The sequence below is a fragment of the Homalodisca vitripennis genome, chromosome 2 (genome assembly GCF_021130785.1).
Source record: "Homalodisca vitripennis isolate AUS2020 chromosome 2, UT_GWSS_2.1, whole genome shotgun sequence".
NCBI lineage: Eukaryota > Metazoa > Arthropoda > Insecta > Hemiptera > Cicadellidae > Homalodisca > Homalodisca vitripennis.
This window is the reverse complement of record NC_060208.1, coordinates 100,060,702-100,080,659: the sequence shown is the minus strand read 5'-3', so window position 1 is coordinate 100,080,659 and position 19,958 is coordinate 100,060,702. Positions and strand designations below refer to the sequence as shown.

The 19,958-nt window shown below is 30.6% G+C and overlaps 1 protein-coding gene across 2 annotated transcripts in view; it reads left to right on the top strand.

Annotated features, from left to right (window-relative positions):
* Nucleotides 1-19,958, top strand: part of LOC124354434 (H(+)/Cl(-) exchange transporter 7-like) — a 61,604-nt gene that overhangs the window by 2,956 nt on the left and 38,690 nt on the right. For both annotated transcript variants that reach the window (XR_006921682.1, XM_046804881.1), the window contains exons 2-5: nt 4,368-4,533; nt 12,412-12,553; nt 14,152-14,245; nt 15,071-15,240. Coding sequence is in view for 1 of the 2 variants with exons in the window: in XM_046804881.1 (XP_046660837.1) it covers nt 4,368-4,533; nt 12,412-12,553; nt 14,152-14,245; nt 15,071-15,240 (572 nt within the window). In the remaining variant the exon portion in view is untranslated. The remainder of the gene's footprint in view (nt 1-4,367; nt 4,534-12,411; nt 12,554-14,151; nt 14,246-15,070; nt 15,241-19,958) is intronic.

The following is a 19,958-nucleotide window of genomic DNA, read 5'->3' as shown; positions in this document are numbered from 1 at the left end:
AGAAAGTGTTACGCCTTTTGAGTCTCTTTTTAGTTTCCTTAGCCTAGACCCCATTCTCTTTTGAATATGGCCTATACACTCCAGTTTCTGTATTTCCACTTCACCATAAGGTTGACTGTCTGCAATAGTTTTGAAACTATTTGTATCTCCATCACCTAAATACTCTAAGTACCTAACATTATACTTATTTTACTGATCGGGTGAAAAAATAGCTAAGGCTCCAGCTGACTCCATACCTCCGCTCGAGCCTTGATAATTTGCCGAACAAATAGCCTCATGTTGTTGTTTGTCCAAACAATTACAAAATTTAGATAACACTTCTATGTCCATAAACTTTTCCTGTGTCAACACTTGTACAAGTAACAATTCCGTTTAGAGAGCTTAAAGCCACGCCGTTGCCAAGTGCCATCAATACCTACTTTTAAGTCGCGTTCGTTCTCTTACCTAAGGTTTTATTTTTCCTCAACAGCCTCATCCACAGCAGTTTTCATGGATTCATCCATTACCTGTTTTAGCCTTGTCTTTTAAAAATTTATTATATCGAAACGGTTTTGTTGGAGGTTGCGGAAGATTTCATTACGCCACATAACATTTTGCCTGCAGCCATACCTTTCCCCGATAGACCTCAGTCCATACACTAGTCTAATATTTACAATCAAATAGAGTCTTTTTTTCTAAAATTAATATTCCTAGAACTATTAAATTTATGTACATATTTACAATGGCAACAATAAATCTTCCATCTCAAAAGCCAGGCCAAAATGTTGAGCAGCACGCACTTGTAAACCACTTTTCTTGCAATTTTTACAAAGTGATGAACTAAAAAGTTGATCTGATAAAATTTGCATGTTAATAAATTTCATTGTCATAGTTTTTCATCACAATTAAACATCTCATATTTATCTATGTTTATTTTCTTTGAAGAGCTTGACTGAGATTGTGTTGACATTTCAGGCCTAGGGGTAGACTCATCTTTTGACATCTCATTAGGGTTAGGACTGGCTGGTTTTTCTTTTCCTACCACCAACTCCTTTACGGGGTTTAGCATAACTACTTTTTAACACGAGGCATATTTATACATAAACAATCTTGTTAGCAATAATAAATATAAATTACTAACTAACACTCACTATATCACTTCACAAAGCACCAAAACACTAAGCAAAACAATAAACAAACAGTATTAAAGTCAGAAGCAGAACTCAAAGCTGATGAAATAGAAGTTAGTTCAGGCCTGCCAACACAACAAAAGCAAATTATAGCACACAAAAATAAAAGTCATATGTATAATAGTACATGTGTGAATAAACGCAAGCGCTGTCACAAAATTTCTTCCTGAAACATGATGTAACATTATTTTAAAACTTTTTTTCTGTAGGTTTACAATTTTCAAATATACATGTATTATATATCATTGTGTGCAGAAAAAGCCCGCTTAACATTTTAAAAAAATAAAAAAAAAAATGTGAAAAAAATATTTTTCTGGGTACCGCCTCCCCTTAATACTCTGTAGATTTCTTGCATTTCTTCCACTCCAAATAATGTATTAATACAAGTGCTGCTACTTATATTTCTGGCCTAAGGATGAAAATACAAGAATTTAAGGACAAAATCGGTCTTATTGTTTTTCAAAATATTTTCCATGAAGAATATACTTGTGCAGACATTAGAACCCATTTTCAAAGCAATTTTTCCACTCCCATTAAGGTACTTTTAAAACATGAGTTTTGAATAGTACAACTGCTTCTTTAGGTATAGGGAACCGTTGCCCACGTAGTTCTTTCTTGATGTTCGGGAACAAAAAAAGTCACTAGGTGCCAAGTTAGGGCTGTACAGCGGATGACCCATCAATTTAATGTTTTGCCCTGTCAAAAACTCCATTGTTTCAGTCGATCTGTGGCAGCTTGCATTGTCACTATGAAGAATGCTGGGTCTTTTCTTTCACTTTTCCCGAAGTTTCTCAAAGACTTCTGTCAAACTAGTAGTGGTGTACCGTTCCGAATTGATTGTCCTATGTTGCTCTAATGGCACAGTCGCCACATGGCCGGTAATGCTGAAGAAACAGGCAACCATTTTCTTTGATGTGTTTCTTCCACGAACAACTTTGGTTTGATTTGGCTCGTCTTGAAAGACCCATACGGTGGATTGCTGGCTGTTTTGTTTCAGGGTCATATGAGTATATCCATGTTATATCACCTGTGCAGATATTATAAACTGCTTTTGATGCACTTTGAGTGAATTTCTTCATTATTTTCTTGCATCAATCAACACGAACCTCCTTTTGAGTGTTTGTCAGGTTATGTGGTGTCCAACACGAACAAACCTTTTTCACATGCAAATGTTCATGTAAAATCATATTGATTCTTCTCATGCTAATGCCTAAAGATGCCTCAATCTCATGATATGTCACATGACGATCATGCATCTGCAACATTGTTAGATTGGCATTTTTTTGATTAGTAGGGCATTTGAGTGCATAAATCATGAATTATTGTTAAGAAAGCTATACAGCTATGATAAAAGAAATACAAAACTTAAATTGTTGTCTTCTTATTTGACTGTTAGGGAACAAATAGTTAGTTGTTAAAGGAGGAAATAGATTAAATTTTAAGATAATACAATATATTATTACAATCCTGCAGCCTGTTTTGTTTATTGGTGTAGTAAATTATTCTTTTGATGTTCCTTGTAATTCAGTGTTGTATACAAATGATATAACTCTTTTAAATTCCAACAAAAACACAAAAAATCTAAAATTAGAAGAAGAATGTCTAGCTATAGAACGGTTTAATGCAAATGGATAGGCTGTCAACCACAATAAGTTGAATTCATAACTTTTTCTCTTAAAATAGACAGCAGTAATGAGTTTGCTAAGTTATTAAGAATAAATGTTGACAATAAATTAAGCTCTTAGCTGTACACAAACTTATCTAACAATTATATATCTTTTAAGTAAACTAAAAAAAACTGTGTCAGTGAAGAAATTTTGATAACAGCATAGTATGTATTTTTACATTCTCATTTACGGTATTATTCTTTGGGGAAATAGTGCAAATTAAAAAAAAAATTTCGCAGAAAAATACTTTGAGAGTTATGAAGAATGTGTCTAAGGGAGAATCTTGTTCACACCAGTCTTGAAATAATTAAAAATTATTATTTTGCCTAGTTTGTATATTTATTTTTCATTACTCTAAGTTAAAGAAAATTTAGACAACTATACAAATAAATAACACTGTTCTTTACACTGATTTAACACTGTTTTGATTTAGCTATTATATAATTAAATATATAATTATATTTTATAATTTATTAATAAATATATTTTATTGTTTTTAAAATTTTCTACTAGTGTTTACTTGGATATTATTTTTTTTTCTCTTCTTCCATTAAGGAATGGGTTATTTTATATTATTAAAAATAATATGCTGTATAATTTATTGACTTTGTCTATAACATGACTTGTAATTAGACAGTATAAATATATTCTATCATGGCTCATTACCTCAGTGTGAGCCCAGAAACAGGCTAGGAAGGTTGTGTTGCTTACATGATAGTGTGTAGTGCTGATTCCTTTGTTTCTTTTCGCATATACCGTTCTCTGATCGCCATCTTTGTTAATTTTCTCTGTTGTGTATTGTATCGTAAGTGAGTATATGTAACTATAGTACAATGGAGGGGGAATAAACTTATTTAACACTTGTTTTATGGCAAAGAAGAATCCGATTCAAGTTCTAATGAATCGCTGATTCATTAGAACATCGACGACTTGTGTGAGAGAGGACATTGCTGTTAAGGGAAGGCGGAGTGTACACTTTTATTTTAAGTAAATAAATATTTTTTAAATAAACATAAACTGATTCGTGGGTATCACTGAGAATGGGAGCTGAAAAACCAGCAGAGTATTGAGTACGGCACTAATGTCAATGGGCTCGAATCCCAGCTCTGGAAATGATATCATCAATTCCAGTCAACAATAGAATTTTTTTATATCTTTTATGATTTTTTGATGTATTTTCGTCATGTATACCTGCATATCGTCATTTTTAAGTGATTCACACTATTTGTATTTTTGCGCATTTTAGATTTTTACATTTTCTCATTTCCCAAAGCAAATATGTTAAAGATACAGGAAAACTGTTTTTTTTTTGACTAAAAGGAAGTTGGCTGAATATTGAACATAATTGTTATCTTCGTTATGAAAATTTCACACCTCAGGTAGTTGGTCATGAAAGCTTATCAAAAACCTTTTGTGAATGAACGTCAAAATACTATTGCAGTCACACTAAAGCAGTGCCTGTAATAATAATTTAAATTTTGAATCGTAAAGTAGTTTATATCAACAAACTAAACATAGTGATTTCTTTCAGGCCAACTCACCCACCCTGGTCTGCTGTTTTTCGGAAAACTGAATGATACGATCACCAACTATGAGGTATTTGAGTTGCCAATCTTCATCGGAATGGGAGCAATTGGAGGTGTCCTGGGAGCTGTATTTGTAGCCATCAACATGAGGATTGCCACCTTCCGGATGAAGTAAGTCTCTTCTAAACCAAGTGTAGCCGTTTCTTGTGTTTTTTCCTGAATTTGCAAATTTCAAAAGTAAAATTGACAAAGAACAACATAACTTTGCTAATATTTATTATTAAATCTGAATTGAAGTTGAATTAGGATGTTAAATTGTTGTGATCTTCTAACAGTAATAAACATTTTTGTATATGTTTCATTACTTAATTTCCAAAACATGATTTTTGCTAGTACAATTTTTGTATAAATTTACATAATGTTTACGCTTCTCTATTTCTTCAGACAGTTATTGTCATACTTGTTTTGTTTATTCAATAAAATAACTTCTGTTCAATTTAAATTGATTAGTGACAGTTCACAATAATATTTAGTTGTCTGATTTCTAGATACTGTAGAAGTTTTGTTTTTTGTAAAATTGTGACATTTTATGTAGTAATTACTTTTAGTACATTTTCTAAAAATTGTGAGAAGTTCTATTAAAGCAGTTCTATGAAAACAACATCATAATGTAATAAACAATTTAACAAGTTATTGTCAATTAAATCATTTATGAGTATTTAATTTGAAACAAAAAGAAGGTAGTCTATGAGAATGTCAAATTTTGTGTGGTAAATTATTTTTTAAAGGTTTAAAAATTGTAGGATGTGCAAGTTTTGAATCAAACTTATGACAGTAAGTATTTAATATGCATTTTTGATGAAAATGTAATATTGCATGATGCCAGTAGTAAAATAAAAAAATCTTTTATTTCATTTTGTTCTATATTAAATTCCTAACTTATTCTGAAATATTCAACATTCATCCTTACAGTAATAAAACCTTGTTAACCAATAGCAAAAATATAATAGATTTTAACATTTTTCTGATTAGATATTTATCAACTTTACTATTTAAACAAATTTTAAACAGAAAAACTAAAATATGTTGCATATTACAAAATCAACAGATCTGTCATTGGTGAAAATTTAAAATTGTAATTAAAACTGTATTTTAATCAGTTCTTCACAATTCTTTAGTGTTATATATATATATATATATATATATATATATATATATATATATATATATATATATCCTTATTTAGTTAGTGTTACATAATTTAGTTACACCTTTACATATAAAATAATTTGAACACAATGAATTTGTGTTAGAAATACAGTGAAGTTCCGTTAATTACACTACATTACAAGCAAGGCACTTGGCATTGTGACGTTCTTATTAGTTTTTGTTTTAGCTTTTGAGGGAATTTGTTAGAGAGAAAGTTTTACATATAAAATAATTTGAACACAATGAATTTGTGTTAGAAATACAGTGAAGTTCCGTTAATGACACTAAATTACAAGCAAGGCACTTGGCATTGTGACGTTCTTATTAGTTTTTGTTTTAGCTTTTGAGGGAATTTGTTAGAGAGAAAGTTTAAGACTTACAAAGTTTCAGATTGTTCCCTCTTTTTAATAAAATTGTGTCTCAGTTGTTCAACTGAAATAACAATTCTCAAAATCAAATTTTGTTAACTGAAATACCAGAACTCACTTTTCCAAGTTTATGAACTTGATAAATAAAATTAAATCCTTAACGGATTATTAAAGTTATCAAATATGCACTAAAAAGGCCAGTTTTATGATTTCATTTATAACATATAGGATGGCAAAAATATTGAAAAAATTTAAGGTTAATTATTTTAAGGTTAATATGCAAAAAATATGTATTTTAGCATTTCCATAGTGGTTTATAGTTTATTTTCAATTCTCAAAATTATTCTACACAAATATAGACACTAAAGAAACCTTGAATAAAAGTTTTAGTAATTATTTTAAGTGGAAGACTGAGCAAAGAATAGCACTCAAGGTTTATAACACAAAACTGCCACTGATAGTGCAACTTCCAACGCAAGTCATTCTTGGAGAATACTATGCAACTTTCTTCTCTGTATATGTTCAAAAATATTCCCCTTGGTTATTGCAAAACTAAAAAAATTATGTCACAAAAAAAATAAAAGGCCATGTTAAAAATAGTGTATAATATTGTAAACATAATAGGAACTGTAGATAGAGAGACAAAAACCCATGTTGTAATAAACTCAGTTTATTTCAATATAAATCATATTTTAAACTCAGTTGATAGAGATTGACTTTAAAAAATTATCACATAGATGCTAAAGCAAACAAAAGTTGCCTCTGTAACAATGTCATCTGGTGCGGAAATAATATAGTCGGTTGTTAGTTGTTGTACTCAATAAAAACAGCTCACTCTATCGAGTAACAAAATAGCAAATTACACATTGACAATTAGTTCAGTATTTTCTGCCAAAGGTGTCTGACATAGATCAGAGAATATAATAAAACAAGAAAATGATGTAAACAAATTAATTATTTTCTAAAGGATTTAGGGACATATGTTTTCTACACAATCAATATCATAGTGTAATAACAGATACACACTATGAAACATACACTATTTGTGGTTGTCTATTATCCATTACAATCATCAAGGTTTATTGAGTTTTAAAAAGGTGATCTATAAAAGGCTGATCAGCCAAATGTATTTTACAAATCATTTAACAAAAGCTGTGTGGTTAAACCTCAAGTGAATCTAGTCAGTGTTAAGTTTCTTTTTACTACATATTAAACTATCAATTCTGATATTAACCAATAAATAAATATGTTACTTGTGTTTTCAAATACATTTTCTGGTCAGTTTTTCAACTTTGATACAGATAATAATAAAATTGTTCAAGTGTTGTATATAAATCAAAAGCTTAGATTTATTTCTATAAGATAACATGTATTTATTATAAATATATTTTTCAACAAAATAATTACATGTGTCAATTACAGTAAGTCCACCAATTATTTGTTTTGTTACTGAATCAAAACCGGTACAACAAGTCGTATGGCAGGAGTTAATGTCCGTTTTAGTGTTCACGGAACTTCACTGTTTATCTGTGTTTGCATGCTGATTGTTGATGTTGTCATTCATTGTTGTACTATCAATTCAATACTTGTGTTTTCAGATTCCCCAGTTCCTGTTTTGTAAGTTGCCCCTCCTGTTTCCTATTCTTCGCGAGTATATTTTGCTTCCTTTCTATGTAGTGATAACAACTAGTCGTGATCAGTTTTATAAATTAAGATACTTTAAGATGAGAAATTAAATCCCTGATGAGATTGTCCTCTTTAGGTGTGGTTTTATTGATTTTAAAGTTGTTTACCTTCACACGACTGATTCTCGCCTGTATTTCGATCACTTAGTTAGTAATTTCCAAATATATGCACAATCAATTACAGTTCTGATGGCACTAGATGATGGTATGCCTCACTGATTCCTACCACACTCACACAGTGGAGATTTATGAGTTTTGAAGTGCCTGTTGTTTGTTTCTTAAAATTATTAATTCAATTTATATTGCAAAGTAGATTCAAATCAAGTAATATTTAGATCAACTTTTATATTTTTACTCTTGAATTGGCAGTGATATTGTCTTAACTGATGTAAATTTTTAAGTATCCGTAATATTTTTGTGGAGTATATTAACCCTTTGAACGCCGATATAAATTTAGTAATTTTTTAGATTACGCTCATTTAAGGTGAAAAAATAAAAATGAAAATTCCTTAAAGCTAATTTTTTTTATTCATTCCTAATGACTAATAGTCACACACACAAAAAAAATTTACAATAATGTAATACTTGCATTAAAATAATCACATTTTTTCATAATAATGGAATATTTCAATCAAAATCAAATTTAGGTTACAGAGTAATCAAATGCATGTGATGAAAAATATGAAAACTATGTACAAGGATAAGAAAACAAATAAAGTGTAATATGCTGATCTTGATTAGTTTTATAAGTTCTGATAATAATAGATTTAGGCAGTTGTACGGTAAACTTCAAAACAAAAATCGGGATGAAGCCATGGGGTCTCGAGACATGACTTGCATCCATAATTACACAACAGAAAAGAAACAATAAAAACTTTATTATAACACCTAAAACATGGTAGCAGTAACTTTTTACAACTGTTTGTATAAAGAATGACTACCCAAGAACACTTCCCAAAGGCACAATGTGTGCTTCACTGACAGTCGGAAATGGCAGATAGTATCGTCATCTGCGTACAGACGGGAGTGGGAGAACAGCTGCCAGTAACAATACAATTTACTGTTTACCTACTGCGGCCAGCTGACCGCTGCAACTGGATTATTTGGTCAAGCCAGTACATTACTTTGTATTGTGGCTTATGTATTGAACTTATAAACTTCAAAAACAGTAATAAAATATATTTTTATCGATCGGCGGATTATTTCGTCTTTGGCGTTATAAGACCAAACAACATCGCGGATTATTCCGTTTACGGCGTGCTAAGGGTTAATGTAGTGCAAAACTGAAAATGACAATAATACAGTATATGACATATACTACATGGTTTAAATAAAGTAACGCTCACCCTCTTAATTGTTTTAGTGACGAAAATAAAGTTTAAGGCTTAGGAAATGTTTATTAGGCTACTAGAAGATTGCTTTTAATTTTTTAAATAATTTTGTCTGTTTCCCGGAATTGGGATGTAAGGGTCAGCTCTGAATACCCTCAGTGTGTAATCCATTAAATTAAAGAACACAAAGAAACAAATCACTTACCATTCATACAAAATGTAATTATTATTTAAAGCCATATTCGCCACAAAATATTTGTTCTTGTTCTAGATAAAATTTGTGTGTGATTAAAAATATTATGTATTAAAAACATCTCTTATTTTATCTTTCATCTTGATATCTGTTAAGGTTTCAAGATGGCGAATATTTAAAGTTTGGAAAAGGAATTGTTATATCTCAGTTATTATGCATTACAACACAAAAGTAAAAAGCGTTAAGCAATAAAAATCTTACTTGGAGGAAAGAAAATGCATAGACTAAAATATTACTGAACCATATGTGATCAATATTATTAAGAAAGAAATATTTAAGTTTCGGCACATATGGTAAATATTGAAGGTTAATAGAATTCAAATTTGACGTGCATAATTACTCATCATGCTGATTTTCACACAACATCTGTTTTTTACCACTTTCATGAATATAATATTTATATATTATTTAAAGTTTCTAAAGTTCATACTTGTTTTAGATTCAAGTAAGTACAATTACTTTTATTTGCCTCTATGTTGAATTTGTTTTGTTGTGAATCTTTTACAGGGTTCTGTAAAGAGTTTACAGTAAAAGAATTGTGTTTTCACAACCACTTGATGAAGAGCAATTTATTTAATTTGAAAATATTATGAATTATATCTCATCAATATATAGAATATGTATTATTTTTTGTTTTTACAAGAAAATAGAATATAATTTTCAAAAATAATTATTAGTATAAGTTTACAGTATTTTATTTTGTTATTTTTGTTACACAAAAATACTTTGCTTCTTTAATATTTTGAATGCTGACTTTAAATTACAAGGCTCTATATAAAATTTGGTCCATATTTATATTTTTCAAAAAATAATTACTGCACTTAAAAAGTAAATATATGTTTTATTATTATACATTATATTTTTATCATTACATATCTGTAGATGGATGGAATTTAAGAATTTCCCACCCTTCTTTCTAGCACTTAAAAAGTTATTAAAGTGTATTCAAAATTTAAATATTAAACAAAAGTTTAAACAACTTCTTAGAAAACAAATTGTATGAGAAACTGTTTCTATTCTAGTAAAATAATCTGTATACATTTTAAAAATAACTTAACACGTTTCATGTGAACATAACACTTAACAACACCTTTTACCAAATATTATAGCTTGTGTTTATGGTTTTTACAAATTTTTTATGTTTATAATGACATAAGTAAAAAAATTAGCAAGAAGTAAACCACACTTTACATTGTAAATCAGTTGAAGTAATGCAGTGTACATTATAACAGTGAATTACAAACACCCTGACAGATGTTACAGGATGAGCACACACCATTCAGATAGAGCCACTGTAATGTAGGTAATTGACAACATTCTAGAGTGTAATTTACAAACCTAGTGAATTTCGTCACAACATATAAAACATGGTCTGCACAGAAAGTGTTAAAGCAGAACTAAAGATCTTTAGTTTTAAAATATGAATGCAATACCTCTGAAAGCTTAATCTTTGACATTTCAGAGTGAACTTAAAATATTACTCTAGTTCGAAATTGCATGCAAGTTTTGAATAGGTTATGTTTTTTCAACGCTGATAATAATCAACGTGCCATAACTCTTGTAGTGATAGAAGACCTGCTTCTCTGCTGAGCAGCTTTGGCTAGTACTGATAACCCTTAAAGGCTTAAATTTAATACTTAGTGCAATATATGATTCTATAGTTTGATTTTTAAACATAGTCAATCTTATTAATTAAAACTACATAAGGCCTCACTGTAGTGTATTATATTTGTATTTGCAATAATTTAGAGTATGTTTCTTTCCTTTAAACCAGACACATTTGATATCCAGTCTTCACCAACACATGAACTTAACAAAAAGCCACAACTCCTAATTGTAATGAAACCTTTTGCTTCAAAACTGTTTCACTATTTTCATTGATTATACACACTTGCAAAAACCAAACCACTAATAGTAGCACCTGAGTGTAAACCACAAGTGCACTTTTGTTTGGCTGTGATTTTGTCTCACTTTTCCCACAGTTTTTATCACTAATTATTTCAACAGGATAAAATTGTAATCATAGTTTTACATTGATATTCACAAGTAAGACTTGTATGTGTACACAATGAAACAAAACACTTTTAAAACAACCAAATTTGTATGTAATACAATATGCTTAGGCATATGGACCATAGTGTAACTAGTGTTAATTGATTGATTTCTTGATCACTGGAAATGTACAAAAAGAGGTCAGGTCGATTACTATTGCCCAATTTTTTTAAAGTATTTATAAATTTGTAAGATCTGGAAACAGACAACAAAGTGTCACTTCCTCGGCCCACTTGGTTGTTTGCAAGTAGTTGCGTCTTCAGCCGTGCTGCAATAATTTTGTAAATTTATTTGTATTTTGTTATTGTTAATAGTTATTTATTCCACATCCAAGTTGTGTCTGCTTGAGATGTGGTCATCAGTAAGTTGCATTTTGTTTATGCTGATTATTTATTGAGTAAAGCAATCCAGTGCATTATAACCAAACCACACACAAAATGTTGTGAATGTTCCACCATAGTGTTCAGTTCACTCCACTTTCAATTTAAAGTATTCTTATATATATCTAATTAATATGCAATTCCATTTTTGTTTTCATTCAGTAATACAGTAGAACCCCTCATATCCTGCCACTACGGGACCGAGTCCCTGGCCGGATAACGATTCGGCCGGATAAACCAACCAACCTACAGTACACAGCACTTGACGAAACAAAACAATTGTACTGTACTGTACTAACCGCACTGCAAATAATCAACGAACTGTTTACAGGTTAAACCTATTAGCTCAACTGAGGACAACACAGGAAAATGTAAACAAATAGATACACCAAAATAACGCAAGAGTCGTGGGAGACTAGTGCGTGCAACTGCGCGTCTGCAAGCCGTGGTAAATAAATTTCGATATTGGCTTCCGGGAAGTGGCCGGATAAACCGAGGTGCGGTAAAACCGAGGCCGGATATGAGGGGTTCTACTGTAATGGAATAATTTATAGTTGACAGAAATTCAGCCAATGTGACTTGAAAATCAATTGATTTAAAATTGTAAGTTCCTCTTGCACTCTGAACATCTACACAATAGCAAAAAGGTTGCTTGAATATATAAAAAGCAAATCCAACATTATGCCTTTCTTCATAATTCAATTATTGGTTGATTCCAGTGTCACTGACAATGTGTGAGTGTGTGTACTATCATGTCCACCTTTGTGGCAGATATGTGAAGAAGCAGTGGATCAAGCTGTGTGAAGCTCTGTTGGTGGCATTCATGACAGCTACAGCTGGGGCAACCTCTATCTACTTCCTTGATGACTATTGCCATGGCCACACGGAGGACACCATCAAGTTTGCAGTCAAGGTGCAGTTTACATGCCTTACTTTCTGATAATCTATTGAGATTTTAAAATAAATGTGTTGTTAAGATATGTCAACTGTATGACCTAGAACTTGATATTTACTGTTGCAATTAGCTATAGTAACAAACATAACATGACTGGATAAAACAACACTTTCACCAAGAATGTTCTTGTAATTTAATTAACATTCTATGACAATTAAATCTTTTAAAAGTTTTGGTAAATTTAGGAATCCAGTATGATTTTTCAAGTATTTGTAGATAAATGTGTCAAGTGTTACTTTAGTGTAGAAGTTTTTTAATTTGTTTATAATCAATCAGTTAAGTTTCTCAATTTTCAAAAAGATTTTTTGGTTAAAAACAGTTACTTTATATAAAAATTTTGTTTTATCAGCTTTGAATAACACTTTATGCTGAAATTGGCATTTTTTTTTTCAAAATTACAGTTGTATTTTAGCAATCTTTAAATTTTTTTAAAATTAATGGTTACTTTTCTAATTTTTCAAACTATAGCCATTCTTTAAAAATTATTCTTGTCATAAAGAAATAAATTGTACAACAAGAATTGAAAGTAAATCAAATATTTATGTATGTGTACATTTAAAATATAAAGCAGGAACATGTAAGATTTTCTAAATTTCGGTAGTACATTCTAGGCAATGTGAAATTTATTTCTCAAAATCTGAAATATTAAAATGTTTCAATGTACTATTTACATTGGAGTGTATCAAAAACCTTTGTATAAAAGAAACTTGTTTATAATTTAGAATAAATTAATTATTAAAAATTCATATTAATTCCCAAAATTGTCTTTTATTATATATTTTTTATGAAACTGTGATGCACTGGTTTTTCTTGGATGTTATTATTTTAGAAAATATATACATTATGAAAAGGGAAACAATAATGTTTTTGGATTTTGGTACATAAAGGTTTTTTTGCAACAAACATCAATTATTGTTTGAACAAGACATGAAATAAAAAGATAAACACTACAATTTTTGGAGATTTGTGCTATAAACTTATTTATTCAGACGAAGTATATATTTTAGTTAACAAAAATATTCTACAATGGCTGATTTATTTTGTTCAACGGATCATGCTGTGAAACAGCCAGTCAAACAGTTTGATTCAATGACTGTGCATCTCTTCTGCTAACACCGTACACATTGTGACACCATTACAAGTTCATCTAACAACACGTAAACGTAGTTACAACGATTTATTCTTCTGTAAAGTGAGAAGTAATCATATTTACCAAATATATATATATATATATATATATATATATATTTGGTTATTTTACTAGCATATGATTCTTTTCTGACTTTTCAAACTACAGGCATTCTAGAAAAATTATTGTTTTGATAAAGAAATAAATTGTACAATAAGAATTGAAAGTAAATCAAATATTTTATGTATGTGTACATTTAAAAAAATCAGGAATATGTGAGTTTTTCTAAATTTCAGTAGTATATTCTAGGCAATGTTAATTTTATTTCTCAAATTCTGAAATATCAAAATGTTTACAATGTACTATTTACATTGGAGTGTATCAAATAATTTTATTGTTTTCTTACTTGTTACTTTATATTTATCAGGTTTTCTGCCCCGATAACCACTACAATGAGTTGAGTTCGTTTTGGTTCCAGAGAGCAGAAGATACGCTTAGATCATTGTTTCACGACCCTAAAGGTACAAATCTGTATTATATTTACAAGCATGTACTATATTACAAGCATGTACTGTTTCATGGCAGTAAAATAAATTACTTACGATGAAAGTTTTGACAAAGAAAAGAAGCAGTAATATACTCACCTTAGTCACAATATTAACACCAGTATTTTGTCATTACTAATGGATTGCTTAGAGGAACTGAGTGAGTAGAAAGTTAACAACACAAGATAAAAGTTGCTCAATCATGTACAGCCACACAAATAGTTGGTGCCAACCGATCTACATGGAACACTTAAAACTTGAGAATGGTGTATATGAAAATGCTTACTGTTTTGAATCTGCTGGCTGGGGGAGTAACAGATGGAGTTTAAACTGGTACTGAATTTGGGAGGATCACAGGATTTGGTGAACCACGATGGGCTAGTTCCATTCTTCTGTACCATAATCTACATTTTGTCATGTATCATTTTATACTATAATATGGACTTTGGTTGAAAAATATTATTAAACTTTATCTCAGCCCTATTCCAAAGTGGATTTGCGAAATATGGATAAAAATATTTACTACCAACTTCAATAATCTAGCACTTTGTCGTAATCATCTTACTTACATCATTATCCATACACATATTCTTTCTCTGTCTTTATGAATCTCATTTCATTTACCTGCTCTTTTGGCTTTATATTTGGCTTACTCAATTATTTATATGGCTGTTCCAAGATACTATTCAATCATTTTAAAGTGTTCCTGAACTTGCTATACTGCTTGGTGTGAAACTAAGATTAAAGTGTATTTAATTTTAAAATCATCACTGACTAACAAAAATTCTGATGTATGGACAGGTTCATACAATGTGGTTCCACTGATTGTGTTCTTCGTGTTGTACTTCATGATGTCGGTGGTGACGACAGGACTGAGTGTGTCTGCTGGCGTGTTCGTGCCTGCCTTACTGTCTGGAGCTGCGTGGGGACGGCTCATAGGCATCGGCATCCAAAACTGTTTCCCTGACTCGGTAAATCTACCATGTTTAAGTAAAAGTACTATGAGATCATGTAGAGAAATTCATGGCATGATCGGTTTATTTTTTCTAAACGGTCAAAAACGTGGTAATTATTACTATTACATGCTGTTTTAGAATCTATTTTACAGAATAAATTGTGTAGTATGTCCGAGTAAATTCCCGGAAAAACTTCTATAAGATATGTATAAAATTGATTCAATAAGATATATTCTATTAATTGTGTAAAAAATATAGGAAATACATTTTGTTCTGTGATCTACAAAATATTTTATCAGAACTGTTTTTGTAATGTGGATTCTACTATATTATATTTTCTTACATATCACTCATTTCATCACATGTGATAATATAGTAAAAATCATACCGTTTTACATTTTTAAAATGATACAAAATTTAACAGATCCCTTGTCCAGGTGCTATTTGATATAAATGTCTTTCAAAAAGATGTCCATATTGAAAAATTCTATATCAGAAAGGAATTCTGATCGTGGTTACTTAGAACTCAAAAAACTTGATTCAATTTCAGAATGGCCTTTTTACCAGGTTTTTCAAATTTACAAAGATTGTTCTAAACTCCTTAAAATCAACACAAATTTATTTAAAATACAATATTGTAATTTCATGCTGAAATCGAAAACTTACTTGTGGTGATTCATACACTCCCATAAAATGAATTATAAAACAATGTCTATACATTGTGATGCATGTTCAACATCTACTGAAAATTAATATAATAATTTATAATATAATTTATTTATATGTGTCTCTTCTTTATTTATCATCTATTTAAAGAAAAATAATAATGACCAGGTCATAGTAAAAGTTAACTGTGCTGAGTTAGTAATTATCATTCAGTAATATTCCCATAGTTTTGCAATAAATAAAAAAGAATAATGTCTACACACATATTTTATGTAGCTGATTAATACTATATTAGATTCAGTGGATCCTTGATAACTCGAATCTAGCATGCATAAATTTACTTCTTGTAACTGACAATTAATAGACAATATGAAATGTATTGTGATTAAAAACGTCAAGAAGTCTAAATGTTTGGACATTCTGTTAACCTTTTCAATACACATGTATATAGCCAAGTATTTAACATTTCCAAAGTAGATAACTTAATAAGTTTAATTTAACAACTCAAAGGTTGATTTGGATATTGGTTTTTCAAACAAATTATCCACACTTTACTTATCCAGTGCATGCCACCTTTACACCAGTATTGTTGTGTTAGTTAAACAATAGTTTAATCAGTAAAATCCCAATGTCCTATACTAGGACAAACTGTAGTTAGAACGGTGTACAACATCTAAGTCAATTTCAGTAATTAGCAGTTCTCTTGAAAGAACTGATTCTGATTTTCAGTCACATGACGTTATTACTTAGTGATTATCATTTTGTTTGAATCATACAAGTGAGTGATTTCCAAAAAGTAGAACTGTTCAGAAAAATCTTTTAACATGTTCCAAAAACAGTTTACTGCTGTTTCATTAGAATTTAGAAGACATTTACTACCTTTGGATGAAAGATAAACTTACTACAATAGGTTGTGACGCAAAGAACCGTCAGAACAATAGTTGGTGCCAAAGGAGACGTGACCAAAACAGGTAGACTTGTTCTTCGGCTAATACAGGAGTTAGGATGTGTTTGGTCAAAAAATAATGTTCTTCAAGTATTCATAAAAAAATTGCTCACAAACCATAAAATAGTCTGTCTGTAGCAAATAATAGGATGTGTTAAAGTGCACAGCTTAGCAATTTGTTTTTCAAAACGTAATTCTGTTTTTAAAATGTAATTCTTGTTTGAGCAACATCTTGTTCTGACTAGCAATTTTTTATATTGGTAATGTGTGGGATCCAGATTTGGTTGATTTCTAAGTTATAGATTGTGTCAGAAACCTAGTTAAAGGTACAATTAGCATAATATTTACACTTTAAACGTTATTTAGATATGTAATCGGACATTGAAACTCTTAAGCAAGTATCAACAAGTTTGAATACTCATAAAATAGGTTAAACTTGTCGAGTTTCATGTTATCAAGGTTCCACTTTATGTAGAAACATGTCATCATTTCTGTTTTAAAACATGTTGGGTTTACATACAGGTTTTAGCGCGCCCGACGGGTATGTCAAGGTTATATTGTGATCCACTAAGTTCACGCTGGCGTATTATGTGCTTTCACACAGCCTAACTGACTTTGGCGACAATGCTTCCTGCTGCCTGTACACCCTCAACAACTTTTCTATATTCTGATAACAAGTGTTTTCTTTAATAAGCAGCAGTTTTATTTAAAAAAAAATTATTTTGAGTATGTGACACTAGGAATAAATAACTTATTTCTCAGTTTAGAAGTAGTGATTTGATGAGAGCACATTCCCGGATATACGCTAACTTGCTGATCTCAGAGCCTACTCTAATGTATTAAATCTGTAGAGTTAGAAAAAAAAATTAGTAATTTTTTACATTTTTAGTTGGAAACTAATGCATTACATTTCATTAAACATAACACTCCTATAATTTTACACCATACTTACCACTTTCATTTAAATCATTTAATAATCTGACTCTCACATTTAATGGTTTTTTGTCTCCCCTGTGTATTCCCTATTACAAGAGTATTTTTATGCTATAAACATTTTTTTAGAATCCTGCATGCCAATCTTGTCATTTTCTTCAATTGGGTATTTACAAAATTTCTAAAAGTTGTTCTAATGTTATATTTTCTACCTAATCTTATAATTTTTTCTGATAATCTCAGCACATAAGGGATTGACCTAAATGTAAAATTTTCTTTGTATTTGTTTTCTGACTCAGGGTGTTTCCTATTATTTCCTTTGCACTTATATATGACTGAGGGTGCATCAATTTTGTATGAGATCTTATTCAACTTTCATTTTTCCTTTTAATTCATTTTTGTTTGAGCACAAGATCTTTGCTCTGTTAAACAAGTATTACAAATCTTCTTCTTTGACAGATTTTGGATGGTAAGATTGAAAGTAAGACACTGAAAGTTATGTATTTTCTTTTGATAATCTATTGCCTTAAAACATCTCTCTCTCTATCTGTCTTATTACACACATACAACTGTCAAAAGCAGTAGTTTCTGCTAAGGAGTTGTATTTATACATCGGATATTGAAACATTGCCTTTGTAACAGCATGCCAGCATAAAATTCTGCCTTTTGATATAGAAAGAATTGTCCAAATTTCTTGACTTGCTGAAAAGAGTATATAGGGGAGGATGTAAGAATAAAATCAGCTGAGCATGAGTGACATACATATTTTTGTGAAGGCTGTATAAACATTGAAGATGACCATCAAAGTGAATATTCCTCCACTTTCACTGGAGATGATAATGTTTATAGAGTTTGAGAAATTGTATCTTATGTACATTTGAGTTATTAATGTTTTTCCTCTGAATTCTAATTTCATTGATTATAAACTTGAAATTTTCCCATGAGATGTTCATAGCATTTTTTAAAATCATTTTAATATGCATAGTTTACACACTTCGTTTTTACTATGATATCCTTTGAAGAAAACTAAGTGCTACAAACATACTCAGGGACATGTTAAACTTGTTTGCTGAAAATTACAGTTTCTTAAACAAAATTGTGATGTGTTATATGAAATGTCCTTTCTTTACACTAGTAATGCTGCTCTAAAACTGATATTTGTAAAACTTACAAATAAACACAAAGCCTTTTTTGTTGTATACTGCAACCTGCAACCTTTAATGGGAACAATAAAAGAAAGAGCAAAGGGCTTGACACTTTCACCAGCAGTTCTGTTAACTGGAGAAAGAAGAATTTCTCCTTCATTTAATATTAATTGTTTAAAAGAATGTTTTGTTAATTAAGTATGTACTATATGGTATATAAAAGTGTGGTAGGATCGTAATGCAACCTAATGAGCATTATTTCTTAGGTAAATCACCTAACTACTTCTTTGTTAAATTTAATGGTAAAAAATTGTGTTTATTCAAAAAGATGTCTTTGAAATTCAAATATCTCAATAACCTAAATAACTCAGCCTGATAATTAAGAATTTTTTCAATTCCCTTGAACTTCTCCTAAAGCCTCGCGCGCACTACGACGGAACGGACGGAAACGACGGAACGGACGACTGGAAATTTTAAGATAGGGTGCGCGCATTAGGACGGAACCGCCGCTCCACGCCAGACTCGTCTTGGGTGTGTTTTAATCAAGTTCTTAGTCTGTGTTAAAACATTGTCAAAGATGCTTCAATGCTTAGATGAAGAATTAATTATTGTTGCTGCATTCGTAATAGAAGAAGAAGAGGCAGAGAGAAGACGAAGAAAAGCCAGGTTTTGGGTACATAACATAAACACTAAAAGGTTAGCTTTGGGGGAGTTTCATACCTTATTCCCAGATTTGATAGAAGACGATGAAAAGTTGTTTCATTGTCACCGACTTCTTCCCAACAATTCTCTCTTCTATTGACGTTAAAATATTCAGGATGACGCATGTTGTACAGCTCGGTGTAGTTTTGAACAAGAGAAATTAACTTGGAGACATCCATTTTGGCTCAGAAGATATAGCTGGAATAGAGAAAATTTCCTTCCGTTCCGTCTGAGGTGGGTGCGCTTACAACACCGGACGGGACGGATCCGACGTCGCCGACGGAGCCGACGCGCAGAATTTGTTCAAAAGTTCTTTTCCTCAGATAATCTGACTGACGTCC